Genomic DNA, 13,294 nt, shown 5'->3' with positions numbered 1-13,294 from the left:
GTGTTTCAGACATTGTATTTTTTAGCTGTAGGATTTTCCACTTAGTTCTTATTTAATGTGTACATTTCTCTGCTGAAATTTCCTATCTCTTTATTTACCTAGTCTGTCATCTTTTCCTATAAATCCTTTAATATATTTATAATAGCTGTTTCCTATTATAATATCTAGCTTAATTCTGGATCTGTTCCTATTGACTTTTTTTTTTTCATCTCTTGATTATGAATCATGATGTCCTGTTTCTTTGCATGTTACACAATATTTTTAATGTATATTTTTATTTTTTAAATTATAAATCAACAAATTATAGTTAAATATTTATGGCATACAAAGTGATGTTATGATTTATGAATACAATGTAGAAAAATTATTAATAAATCAAGCCAATTAACATATCCATTACCTCAAATACTTAACATTTTTTGTGGTAACAACTTTTGAAATTTACTATCATCAGTGATTTTGAAGTGTACATTGTTGTTAGATTATTAAATATGAAATGTTTGATTTCCTTAAACTAAGTTTGATAGTTGTTATTGCTGACATTTCACTTTGATACTTCTTGTTTTATTTTTATTGTGAAGGTATGTCCTCACTCTTTCAAACGCACATTTTGGCTTGTGATTATCTTTCACAAGCCATGGATAAGTCAAAAATTCATGTTATTTTCAAATATGAGTTCTGTTCTGGAACCAATACAATGCAAACAGATCAAAATATCAGGGAATGTTTGGGAAGGATGTGGCTAATGAACACACAGTATGTCAGTGGTTTGAGAAGTTCCATTCTGATGTTTTTAATCTTGAAAATGAGCCACTTGGGCGACCTGAGACCCAAGTGGATAATGATGAGCTGAAATCTATAGTGGCATCCCAACCTATGAGTGAATTAGCAGCAAGGTTTGATGTCACTATTCCAACAATATTACACCATTTGAAACAAACCAGCAAGGTAAAGAAGCTTGCTAGATGAGTTTTGCATGAATTAAACAAGCATCAGAAGAGAAATCATCTTGAAGCTTGTCACGACATAAAGGTAAACCATTTCTACACCATATTGTTATGCGTGATGAAAAATGGATTCTATTTGACAATCACAAGCATTCAGCAAAATGGTTGGATAAAGATGAAGTGCCAAAACACAGTCCAAACCACAGTCATCAAAGATAGCTAATGGTGTCTGGTGATCCTGCACTGGTATTATCCACTACAGCTTCATCGAACCTGGTCAATAGATTACAGTGGATGTCTGCTGCAACCAACGGGATCAAATGACGAGGATACTTGCGATTAAGTGGCTGAGATTGGTCACTAGAGACAGGCCAATCCTCTTGTAAGACAATGCTCATGTTGCACAAATAACACTGCTCAAACTACAGAGGCTGGACTTGGAAACTCTCTGTCATCCACTGTATTCTATTCACCAGATCTTGAACGGACTGACTACCACTTCCTCCAGGCTTTGGACCACTTGTTGCAAAGACAAATATTCAGTTCTTAACAAGCTGTGGAAAAAGCCTTTCATAATTTCATTGCCACTCACTTTCTAGGCTACTTCGTTGCTGGCATAAACAAGCTGCCATTAATATGGCAAAAGTATGTCGATAGTTTAGGCGCATACTTTGATTAATCATACTGCTTCTTGTTAGAGATAGAATAAGCTATTGATTCAAAATCAAACATTTCATATTTGATGACCTAATATTTACTGTACTCACCACACTGCAATATATCCAAGAAAACCTCAAAATGTATTCTTCCTGTCTAATTGTGGCTTTGTATCCTTTGACCATCATCCCTCCATCCCCCCCCTCTTTTAATCTTATGTTATCTACTGGACATTGTGGATGATGTAGAGACTCTGGATGATGTTATTTTTCTCTAAAGAATTTTGCATTACATTCTCTATCAAGCTCATAAATTACTTTTGAATCTTTTTGATCCTCTGGAAGCTTCATTTTGGGCTTTGGTAGGGTGGGTCTGTTACAATTTTGCCTTTAGTCCTGGGAAATGGCCCTTAGTCCTGGGTCATGGTCCTTCCACTTAAGGTAGGACTAGCAAACTATAGCCTGTGGGCAAAATGTGGCCTGTTGCCTGTTTTTGTACAGTCTTTAGCTGAGAACAAGCTTTATATTATTAAATGGTTACTTTTTAAACGCTTCTTTAAGCACCTACATAATGTTCTCAATTTTACCTCTAAAGTATTTACCATCTGGCTCTTTAAGAAAAAGATTGCCATCCCCTTCTAATTTGCCAGGACTTGAATTTCCATGTTCTTTCTCCTTGGCAGCAGGCAGCTCCGCTCAGATATTAATCCTAGCTGTTGCTTTCTACTGGGTGCTTTGGGGCCTACCAGTTAGGAATTAGCCAAGGATTTAGGGGGATTTGATACAGATTTGGGTTCCTTTATGGCATGTTTTCTTTTACTTTCTTGCATTTCTGGTATTCTCAACTTCTGTGTCCTCAGCCCAATAAGACTCCTGCCTTCTTAAACTCTATTCTACCACGCCCTGTTACATACTGAGACTTTGAAGTATTAAGTCCTCTCCACTTTATGTCTGCTTTTTTGGTTACTTTCTCAACAGTTGTTTTCATTGTTTTGTCTAGAATTTATCATTTACATCAGGAGGGTTAATCTAATAAAAGCTCTCTGCCATTACTAGACTGCACTGAAATTTGAGGCTTAAAAGAGTGAATTTTCAACTATCAAACAAAGAAAAACTTGGGTATACAGAAAGTTCATTACTTAAAAAAAAGGAATTTCACTACTCAGAGCTTTCAAATTGTTAATACTTTATTGTATCTAAAACAAATTAGCTGCAAAACTATTTTACCCTCTGTTCTCATACACAGTGTTAATATTGTCTTTGGGTCATATGCCCTATGGCATAGGCCTATGCTCTTTGGTTTGTGACAAAATCATAGTTTTGATTAGAGAGTTGACATTACCACAAATTACTTTCTTTCCAAGAGAAAAATGAGAAAATCACCTTTCCATGGTGATTGGTGAGGTAAGCAAGCAATTTTCTATATAAAGTAAGTTTTTTCAGAGAGAGGAGGAGGTGATGCAAGGCCGCATAGAGATTAGGGAGTGAGAGAGCAGAAGAGTAGGGGATGAAGAGGTAGGGTAGGCAGTGGGAAGAGAGTTTTGCTTTGTTTTTTTCTCCTAATCCTTTAGCAAGAAGAACTTGAGAAATAGTCTTTGGGATTATGATTTAAGCCTTTCTACTATGCTTTGATTTTCTGAACTTACCTGTCAGATTCCAGAACAGATAACATTCAATTCAGTTAATCTTAAAAGATAATTTAAGTTTACAGTACTGCTTTATCTCAACAGAGTCTTTCTGGGTCACTAGTTTTCAAATTATATTTTATAGTCATGCACTGTGGGCTTGCCTTATTTCAAAAGTGTTTGTTTTACTAATTTGTTTTAGTTAAACACTTTTTTTAAACAGCATTAATAAGGTATAATTACAGTGATTTTTAGCTTGTGGTATGGCAACTTTCTCCCTTGACATAACTATTAATATTAGACTGTTGAACAGAACACTCTGGTCTTATTAAATGTTTTATTATACCCAAATGGATTTCTTCCCAGCCCAGCTGTCCAGGCCAAAATTAAAAATGAAGTTAAATGCTATCATCACAGAAAGGAAGAAAAAGTTATTTTTATCATGTCTAATTTAAAAAAAAATTTTATTAACCTAGTATTTGTTTTTTTGTTTCTGTATAGTTCTTACAGCTCCATTCTCAGATGTTTCTACTCAGTTCAAATGAAAGTACAGTTAGTCTATTGAAGAACTGTTCTCTCCAGGCTGAGTCTGATTTCCAAAGGAATGATCAACAGATTTTCAAGACACTTACTTCAGAGTCCTTGGGATTAAACAGTAGCACCTCCTGTCCTCACTGGTTTGATATAAATGATTCCAAAGTCCAACCAATCAAGGAAAAGGATATTGAACAGCAATTTCAGGGTAAAGAAAGTGCCTATATGTTGTTTTATCGGAAATCCCAGTTACAGAGACCCCCTGAAGGTATGAAAAGAAAAATCTACCTATTTGTTTAAGTTTATGACTTTAGAAGATAAACATCAAATGCTGTTTGAGTTTTTACCCTAACAGTTTGTCATTTTATAAAGATTATATATTTCTACTTAATTTTCTCTAGTATAATAATATGAGATCATAGTTAGATTTTCAAAATTCACTTTTGGTGGTCACACAATATATTATCTTCTTATTGTGTTAGTAAACTTGAGTGCTATTGTCCCATGCTTGGCTCTGTCATTGAGCCTTATGTTGCCTTTGAGTTGTAAGTGGCTTTGGTCTTATTTTTATATCTTCCCCTTTGTTTTTCTCTCTCTTTTATCTTTTTCCTCGAGGTAATGTGTTCTTTGAGCAGTTGAAATATCTTTGAAGCACTCTTCGTTGAACTTACTAAGAGAGCCCAGACCATGGGGGTTAACCATCGAGACCCATAATAATAAAGAGAATTTTTTAATTGAAGTTGATATTAATAACATGAATAAGTCAGTAAGGCTTTTTGATCAATTCCCAAAGTCTGCTGAAAAGCAAAAAACCCTAATTAGGAAAACTTTGTAAATTGAGTCATATCTGATTAGAGATCAGGATAATGTTCTTAGAGAATGAGCATAGTGATCATTTTTATAAACAAAAGGATAAAGCAGTTACTAATTTTCATGTGAATCACAGGAAATTAACTTTCTAGATCTGAAACAGTTATATAACTATGCTGTTAATCTGAAAGGTTTTGCATTTTCCTGGGAGAAAAAAAAAGATATAGTAATAAGCCTGATGAAAATATTGTGTATCAGAATATACAAGTATGGAAAATATATTGACAGAAAAAGAATGTCTTCAGATGGAATATTGGTCTTTGTCATGGAATTGCATTTTAGTATGAGCATAACTAGAGCGTGTACTGAATGACAGTTTTCCAGTTAGCTTAGGAATTGAATAAAGGTCCAGCCAAATTCTTGATGCACTTTTTTTGGAGGTGGAAGGACAGAACTTTATAAAATGATTCTAAAATTCATGTAAAGTAATGAAACTTAAAGAAGGGGAGATTTACTATACTAGTAAAAACATATTTATAAAGTTATAGCAATGAAGGCAGTGTAGTGACAATGCAAAGAGTTGAACAGATCATTGAAAGAGAGCAGTAAGCCCAGCATATGATCCAACCATATGATCCAAGCATATTTGTGATTTTAATCCATGGTTAGGTAATTCTTCAAATAAATGGGGTGGGGGGAAGTGAATTACTCAATAAATAAAACTGGGAAGTTGGTTCAGTTGCTAGGGAAATAACTAAGGCATTTTCCCTATTATACCAAACACTTAAATGATAGCTCTTTTAATGTTTATGTAAAAAAGGAAACTTAAAATGTATAAAACTTAAATATTTATCTGATGTTAAGATAGAAATGACTTTTCTAAGCTTAAAAAGCAAAGAAAGGAAAAAATTAAGGAAAAGTGATATAAATCTTAAATAGAATTAAAAGGCAAATAGGGAAACAGTAAAATATGTGACTAGTTCCCCTATCTGTAGAGTGCTCTTACATCTGTTCCACTGTGCTCAGTAGCACATTGGGAAAAGGATATAAATAAGCAGTTTACAAAAGAAGGAATTCCTATTTCTTTGAAAAATATTTCAACTTAACCCATAATGAAAAAAATGTGAATCACAATGAGATGAACAGCAATGAGGTGCCACTTCTTTCCTACCAAATCAAATATAGTTGATGCTTCCTCCACAGCTGGTAGTTATGTAAACTAATACGATCAGTTTGGGTGTATGTATTTAAAAAGCATTAAAACAAGCATGCCTTTTAAACCAGTATTTCTACTTCCACAAGTTTGTCTTGAAATAATCAGAGCTGTGTATGGATATTTATGTTCAAAGATGCTTGTTGCTCCCATTATTTTATAATAGTGATTAACTGGAAATCACCTTAATGTCCAACAGAAAAAGATTGGATAGATTAATTATGCTACTTACACAGTGGACTACTATGTCATCATTTATTCAAGGCTTTGGAAAAACACAACATATGAAATGAAAAAGCAAATTAAAAAATTTGGTAAATATGATTCCAGTTATAAAAAAAAGTATGTATGTGTGTTTGTGTATGTCTCTTGGGAGTGAAATTACAGGTAGTATCTTTTTCTTTTACACTTTTAAAAATCATTTTCAGAATTTTTACAGTAAGTAATTATTACATTTGCAATCAGGATGAAAACGTGGGTACTTTTTTTAAAAAGTATACTTAAAAAGAGTTGAAAAAATGGAATTCTTCTAGCGTGGCTTAAAGAACCTATTTACCCTTCATTTGTTCTAACCTTTTCATTTTTCAGATGGAAAAACTGAGATCCAGAAAAAAATTAATATTCACACAGCTAGTTAGTGGCACTTTTCCTAGCTCCCAGCACAGTCCTTTCTGGTTTTCATGCTACCTCTTCTACACTCAGATTTCATTTAGCCAACACAAATTAATGAAAAGTTTTGTTCACAGCTCGAGCTAATCCAAGGTATGGAGTTCCATGTCATTTGCTGAATGAAATGGATGCAGCTAACATTGAACTGAAAACAAAAAGGTAGTTTTAAATTACTTTTAGAGTTTAAGTAGTATTTCTGGAGAATGAAGATATAATTTAGGCCATAAGCATCAGTAATTAAAAAGAAAAAAATAGTCAACTAATTAATGCCAGTATTTGTTTGGCTACTGAATTTTTATAGGAAGGTGTCCTTTACCTTGAAAATTATCCTTATCCATGAGAGTAAACTAAATAATGACATATAAAACGGCCATTGCTAAGTGAATATCAAAGCCTAAGAAGACTAGAGAAACTGGTGAGCACACAGTTGGGTTAAATGAATTTGTATCCTGGCCTGGCAGTATTACTCTCTTGGGTACAAAGAGAACCTTCCGATAAAATGACCCCTTTTATTTAAGTATTGTGGAAAACTGGCATGTAGTGACAGAAGACCAGAGGTGGGCAGATTTTCAAAAGAAAGGAAATATGGATTCTACAAATGGTTGGGTCTGATGTTAATCTTGGGCAAACGCCTATAATGGATTCTTAAAGGGATGGTTTATGAGAACTTGATGATCTCAGTATTCTCTTTTGGGGCCTAACACTGGACCCTGAAGAACTGATTCTTTATTTGTGCTCTGACAGGGTCAGTAGGATATTAGGTTAGGGGCCAGTGGGCTGACTATATAGTAGGGATGTGTTTACCATTTTTATCATTGACTTAGAACTAAGGAAAAACATAGCAAGTACAGTGAATGACACACCAAGATCAAAGGAACTCTCAACAAAAACCAAGGTACTAAAAACATGAAAACCTAACAGAGTGCAATAAGTGTAAAAATAACCTGCATGAGTGGTCTAGACTAGCAGTTGGTATTAAAAAATAAATTTAGAAAACCAGAACAATTTGAGGGGTTCTAGCCAGCCAGCCCTAAGTTCTTTAATGTAGTCATGCTCTCTGACCACATTAATATTAATAGAATGGTATCTCATGTACCTGAGTCATGGTGATAAGCCTTATTCCCCCTCTAAATGGTCAGAGTCCGCTTAGGGTAATGTGTTTGGCACCGTGCTGAGTCAGCTGAGTGGATTCAGAAAGGAGCAACTAGAGCCAGGCTGTTGCTAAAGACATTTAACCTGGAGAATATAGACTCAGGAAGTTCATGCTAGTGACTTTTAATATTTTATGGGAGAATCTGTGGAGACTAATCAAAGTACGCATGAAGGATGACATAGAAGTTGGTAAACCTGCCACTTATCACAATTAATGAGCAGGTTTCTAACATTTTATTCATAATTACAACCTCAGGATTAGAAGATTTTTAGTGGCTGGGCATGGTGGCTCACACCTATAATACTAGCATTTTGGGAAGTCAAGCGGGGAGGACTGTTTGAGGCCAAGAGTTCGAGACCAGCCTGGGCAACATAGCAAGACCTCATCGCTACAAAAAAATTTTTTTAAAAATTAGTCGGGCATGGAGGCACCTCATACCTGTAGTCCCAGCCACTTGGGAGGCTGACGCAGGATTGCTTAAGCCCAAGAGTTCAAGGCTGCAGTGAGCTATGATTGCACCACTGCAATCTCTAAAAAAATAAAAACAAAAAAGATTTCACATGTTCAGAGAAATGTGATTAATATGGCATAGTCTATGTTAAAACAGTTTTACCTTAGAATTCATGGTGACAGAGCTGAATTTTTGCTATTTATTGAAAAACTAAAGTGAATCATTTTGGCACATAGAAGAAAAGGATGTTATTTAGGTGAAATAGAGACCTTATTTGTATTATAAGTCAAATATTTTTGGTTTGAGATGAAATAGTGTAATGTCATGAAATAATGTCATGAGTGTTTGAGATGAAATAAAAAATCATAGTATTTATGTATTTTTTATGCCTCTTTAAAGGGCAGAATGTGATTCTACAAACAATAATTTTGAATTGCATCTCCACCTGGGCCCTCAATATCATTTCTTCAATGGGGCTCTGCACCCAGTAGTCTCTCAAACAGAAAGCGTGTGGGAGTTGACTTTTGATAAAAGAAAAACTTTAGGAGATCTCCGACAATCAATATTTCAGGTAATTTAGCCTTACTTCCTCTTAATTTAGACATGAAGGTCCATCCATCTTGAGCATTTCATCTGTTTAGGATATAACTTTGTTTTTCAAAGCTGCTTAGGAAAATTTTACATCTGCCACTTCATGGAAGGCTGACCTGAATATTCTCCCCTACTTGTAAGTCTTTTAGAGAGGCTGTTCTGCACAGCTCCTAACAGCAGCTTTTCAGGTGGAGAAACAGGCCTGGTACATTTTATTTGGGGCGGAAAAGAATATATATATGGTTGTCTCTTTTTATGGAAAATAAAGAGAATTACTTTTCAAAGGCAGTGAGAAGATACAGATGAGCATGTTGCTTAAAACAGAACTCCTAACAAGTAAAAGCAACAAATTTAGTACCCTTCAATGTAAGACAGCATTTATTAATAAGATTCTTAAGTGAAGAAAAGTATGTTACTAGACTATAGTGAAAACAACGTTGTAATCATTGTCTCCAGATAATTTATCCAGCTGTGTTGTAATGATAGTAATAGCAAAAGTGGCGTTCCTTATGTTACTAACACTGCTTTTGTATAAACTGTATAACGTGGTTCTTTGACCTCAGGAGGGCAGGCTACTCCTTCATTTTGAAGATGAGATCATTGAGATTTAAAGAGACCCAATGTTTTGCCCATGGTCAGAAATCTAGGCTTAGTGGGACGGGGACTCCAGCCATGGTCTCACTGTCCATCTAGGATCCTTTCCTCATAATCACACTACTTCCTGACCAAGGAAAGGGAGATAGAAAATGTAAGCTTTTTCGTGTTTTTCCCAGAAATAATTTAAATGAATTTTCTGAAATACTGTATCACTCACCAAAATTATTAGCTTCCTTTTGATTTTTTTCCTCTAAAGAGAAGCAAACCAATTTCCATTTTAACTTTAGCTGATTTGAATGTTATTTAAATGTTGTATTGATGTCAAGATCTCTAAAATGGCCTAATACTTCTGAACTTTGTCATTAAAAGTTTATTTCTGAGCCAATTCTGACACTCTGCCACTTTTCCTATAGGTGGAGTGGGGATCTGAACCTGTGTAGGGTGAAATTTCAAATGGAAAATACCTTATTTACTTCATAAGTTTTAGATACACTCCAGCCTGTGCTTTTTGTTTGTTTTAAGTGCATATCTCTATTATCTTAGAAGTAAGCCACTGGCAAGAGGTTAAGCAACTGACACAGCAAACTAATCACTTATAAATGTGAAATTTCTTTTTAAGAGAAATGTCTTCTGGTATTGTGGAGAAAGACTAAGTAGGCATGACCTTTATGGGTGATATTTTGGTGAGGTTACCACAGTGCCCAGAGTCTCATCTATAAACTTAAAGAACAAATCCCTGGTAATCTATTAAGTAAACTAATAATGCCACTTATTAAACTTACAAATTTATATTCCTTTCAGGGAACTAGAATAATAGTGTGTGCTAGAGTTAGTGCTGCTTTTCCCTGAACAGGACTGATTAAACAAATAAGTTCTTTTGGGAAAAGTTCCTAAACTGGCATGCTGTTCAGTTTGCTTTCTGATAAAAGTGGTCTTCACATAAATAGAACTGTTTAGACAGTTGTGTTCCTTGTGTATGCCAGAGTTCTTCAGTCAGGAATGGTTGAGATTAGCCATCTTTGGATTTGACTAATTTAACAAGGGATGTCTTATTTCCAAATTTTTCTGTTAGGTAGGAGGGGGAGTGTTCATTTGCTTGCTCCCTGCCTCACCTTCCTATGTGAATTGTCATAGTACTCTTCTCACCTACCCTGCAAAGGTGCAATCTACCTATCTTTGTAAACATATGTGTGTGAATTACTTTTCATTATTCTCTTTTCTTTCATTAATATTCTTTAGCTATTAGAATTTTGGGAAGGAGATATGGTTCTTAGTGTTGCAAAGCTTGTACCTGCAGGACTTCACATTTACCAGACACTTGAAGGTAAGATAAAGTTGAAAACACAGCAATTCGCTTTACACATTTATGTTTTTGTGGGGCTTGTCTGTGATTTTCTACCTTTTCTTCTAACATGGAAATCTTTTATATTTTCTGAAATTAAAGCAACTTGTCTACCAAAAATGTCTTTAAAGTCTTTAGAATTTTTTTTTTATATTACCACAAATTGTTGAGCAAAACAGTTAGAAACCATTTGAATCTTATTTATATGACTTGGTTTTCTACCCAACCCTCAGCTTCAGACTTTGAAAAGTATTTTAAAAGTTTAAAAGTCTTTACTGCCTTTAAATAACAACAAAACAATGATAATAACAGTAGCAGGAGTAACATTTAATTTGGGCTTCGCTATGCCAAATACTTTAATAAGTGTTTTAAGTGAATTATCTCATTCAGTTTTCACAAAATTTTTTTATCACCATTTCATAAATGAGAAAACTGAAGCTGAGAGACTTGACACGCACAAGGACAGACAGCTAACTAGTGGTGAAGCGTGGGCCTAAGCCTAACTCCTGTTCAGAATGTCATGTACCTCAAGTATACTTGACCTTTGTGTCTACTCTTGTCTGATCATATTCACAAAGCTTATGTGACAACATCTTAAAGAAAAATTTTAAAACAATAAAAAATAATATCAATATAAGAAGAATAATTATAGCTTTTTTCTTAATTTTCCTTAATAAGAATGCTTTTTCTAACAAATATTTAAATGTCTCAGCTCTTTCTTTAGCTAAATTGTTTTTGATGACTCATGAAAAATGGTCTCACTGGTGATCTCATCTTTCTAGGAGACGAACTGACACTGTGTGAAATTGAAATTGCTGATGGGGAAGATATCTTTGTATGGAATGGGGTAGAGGTAAAAAAAATTACTGAAGAAATATTTATGATAATTTGGAATTTTAAAAGTCATTGTAAGGAAATTTTATTCACATGTGAAGGCAGTTAGATAGTAGAACAATGCTGAAATGTTCCATGGATGTTAGGTACAGCCAGTGTTAGTTCTATGTTAAGGAGGTATTTATTGAGCACCTCTGTTATGCCAGGCTATATGTCAGATGCTAGGTACAAAGGCAAGTCAGTCAGTCTGTGTCCTCTAGGCGTTTCTCGTGTGAATAATTAGTGTGAACAATTGCACTCTGTGTGCTAGAGTGGGGGGTCTATGTGCAGTGCCTGTGGGAATTCAGAAGGGAGTGAGTTGAGTAGCTGTACCAAGTTAGGGAATGGAGGTGATTTGGAGTGAATGTGTATCTTAAGAGGGCAGTGAAGAGCATCTCAGCCACTCTGTGGACTGACTGTGGTCCATCTGGCTTCATTGCTACCACTGGTAATTCATAAATTTCTACCATCAGTCCAGATTTCTCTCCTAAAAAATAAAAAGTAGATAAGAAAAGATTTCAAAAGATAAATCTAAAGTTGTTCCTCTGATACTTAAAAGACATTTGTGAGAATTTTATTTGCTTGAAAAAAAAATGAGGATTGTTCTACAATAGTGATTTTTTTCTGTGTTATTATGTTGACTTAATTTGGCAAATATAAACTGTGCTAATGGTTGTCTTGATATGATTGCAGGTTGGTGGAGTCCAGATTCAAACTGGTATTGACTGCGAACCTCTGCTTTTAAATGTTCTTCATCTAGACACAAGCAGTGAAGGAGAAAAGTGTCAGCAGGTGATAGAATCTCCACACGTCTTTCCATCTAATGCAGAAGTGGGCACTGTGCTCACAGCCTTAACAATCCCAGCAGGTGTTGTCTTCATAAACAGTGCTGAGTGTCCAGGTGAGGAGAGCTGGACTGCCATTCCCAAGGAAGACATGAAGAAAACATTCAGAGAACAAGGTCTCAGAAATGGAAGCTCGGTTTTAATTCAGGATTCTAATAATGACGATAACAGGTAACTCACAAAAGAGAGAAGAAGAGAAAAATTTTTTAAGTCATTTTAATTACAGTGTCATTCAGTAGAACTCTAAAGCTTTATCTCAATGATGACTTAAATGTTTTTTTTATTTCTAGACATTGTGTTCTAAATATTATATATAGGAATATTTGAGGTTATGCAACTTAGAGAAAAAATGTTGTAAAGTCATTTTTTTGTAACTGTGGTGACAAAATAATATAGGTATCCTTGGTTTTATAGACTAGATATAGTCTAAATTAGTTGGCAAGAAAGCAAATTCCTATCAGGTGAATTCTGATTAGCACCCAGTAAATAACCAAAGGCATATTCTCACAAAGAAAATTCCTGAAATTTTTCTTGAGGGGAGGTATTAAAATGATGGGTAAATTGTGTCTGGGTATTTTGTTATCAGAGACCTATAAGACAATTCAGTTTTTCCTTATAATCCTTTCTGTGACTCTTGAGAGACTCAGCTACCCAAATAGGGCAGTGACCCGGGGTCCTCTTGAATCTTGTATTCACATTTGAAGCTCAGAAGTGCTACGTCTCTCTGCTTTTGTCATCTCTGTCTGTGACAGGACATGTCTGTAATCAGTGTGTCATAAAGTATAAACCTCACATTTCCATAAATTGAAGACTTCAAGTTTCCTGCTATATCAGTGCTGCAAATCTTAGATTGCAGGACCTCTGTATTGTTGGTGACAGTGGTTGTGACACAGAGGAGCAGAGCACTTGTGCACTGTGCTTATTTTGTATTACATTTATCAATTGTTACTCTTTTGGACAGAGGTTTCCCAGACATGTATTTCCTCAC

The 13,294-nt window shown here is 34.8% G+C and overlaps 1 protein-coding gene across 6 annotated transcripts in view; it reads left to right on the top strand.

Moving 5' to 3' along the window:
* Positions 1-13,294, top strand: part of USP40 (ubiquitin specific peptidase 40) — an 86,874-nt gene that overhangs the window by 27,111 nt on the left and 46,469 nt on the right. For 5 of the 6 annotated variants that reach the window (XR_012920646.1, XR_002224163.2, XM_076006053.1 and 2 more), the window contains 6 exons: positions 3,730-4,030; positions 6,532-6,613; positions 8,458-8,629; positions 10,486-10,570; positions 11,371-11,441; positions 12,155-12,477. Coding sequence is in view for 4 of the 6 variants with exons in the window: in XM_076006053.1 (XP_075862168.1) it covers positions 3,730-4,030; positions 6,532-6,613; positions 8,458-8,629; positions 10,486-10,570; positions 11,371-11,441; positions 12,155-12,477 (1,034 nt within the window). In the remaining 2 variants the exon portion in view is untranslated. Of the gene's footprint in view, positions 1-3,729; positions 4,031-6,531; positions 6,614-8,457; positions 8,630-10,485; positions 10,571-11,370; positions 11,442-12,154; positions 12,478-13,294 lie in introns of those variants that run through there. The other variant, XM_076006054.1, reaches the window with a different exon arrangement.

The sequence above is a fragment of the Microcebus murinus genome, chromosome 8 (genome assembly GCF_040939455.1).
Source record: "Microcebus murinus isolate Inina chromosome 8, M.murinus_Inina_mat1.0, whole genome shotgun sequence".
In the NCBI taxonomy this organism is placed as follows: domain Eukaryota; kingdom Metazoa; phylum Chordata; class Mammalia; order Primates; family Cheirogaleidae; genus Microcebus; species Microcebus murinus.
This window is presented reverse-complemented; position numbering and strand designations above follow the sequence as displayed.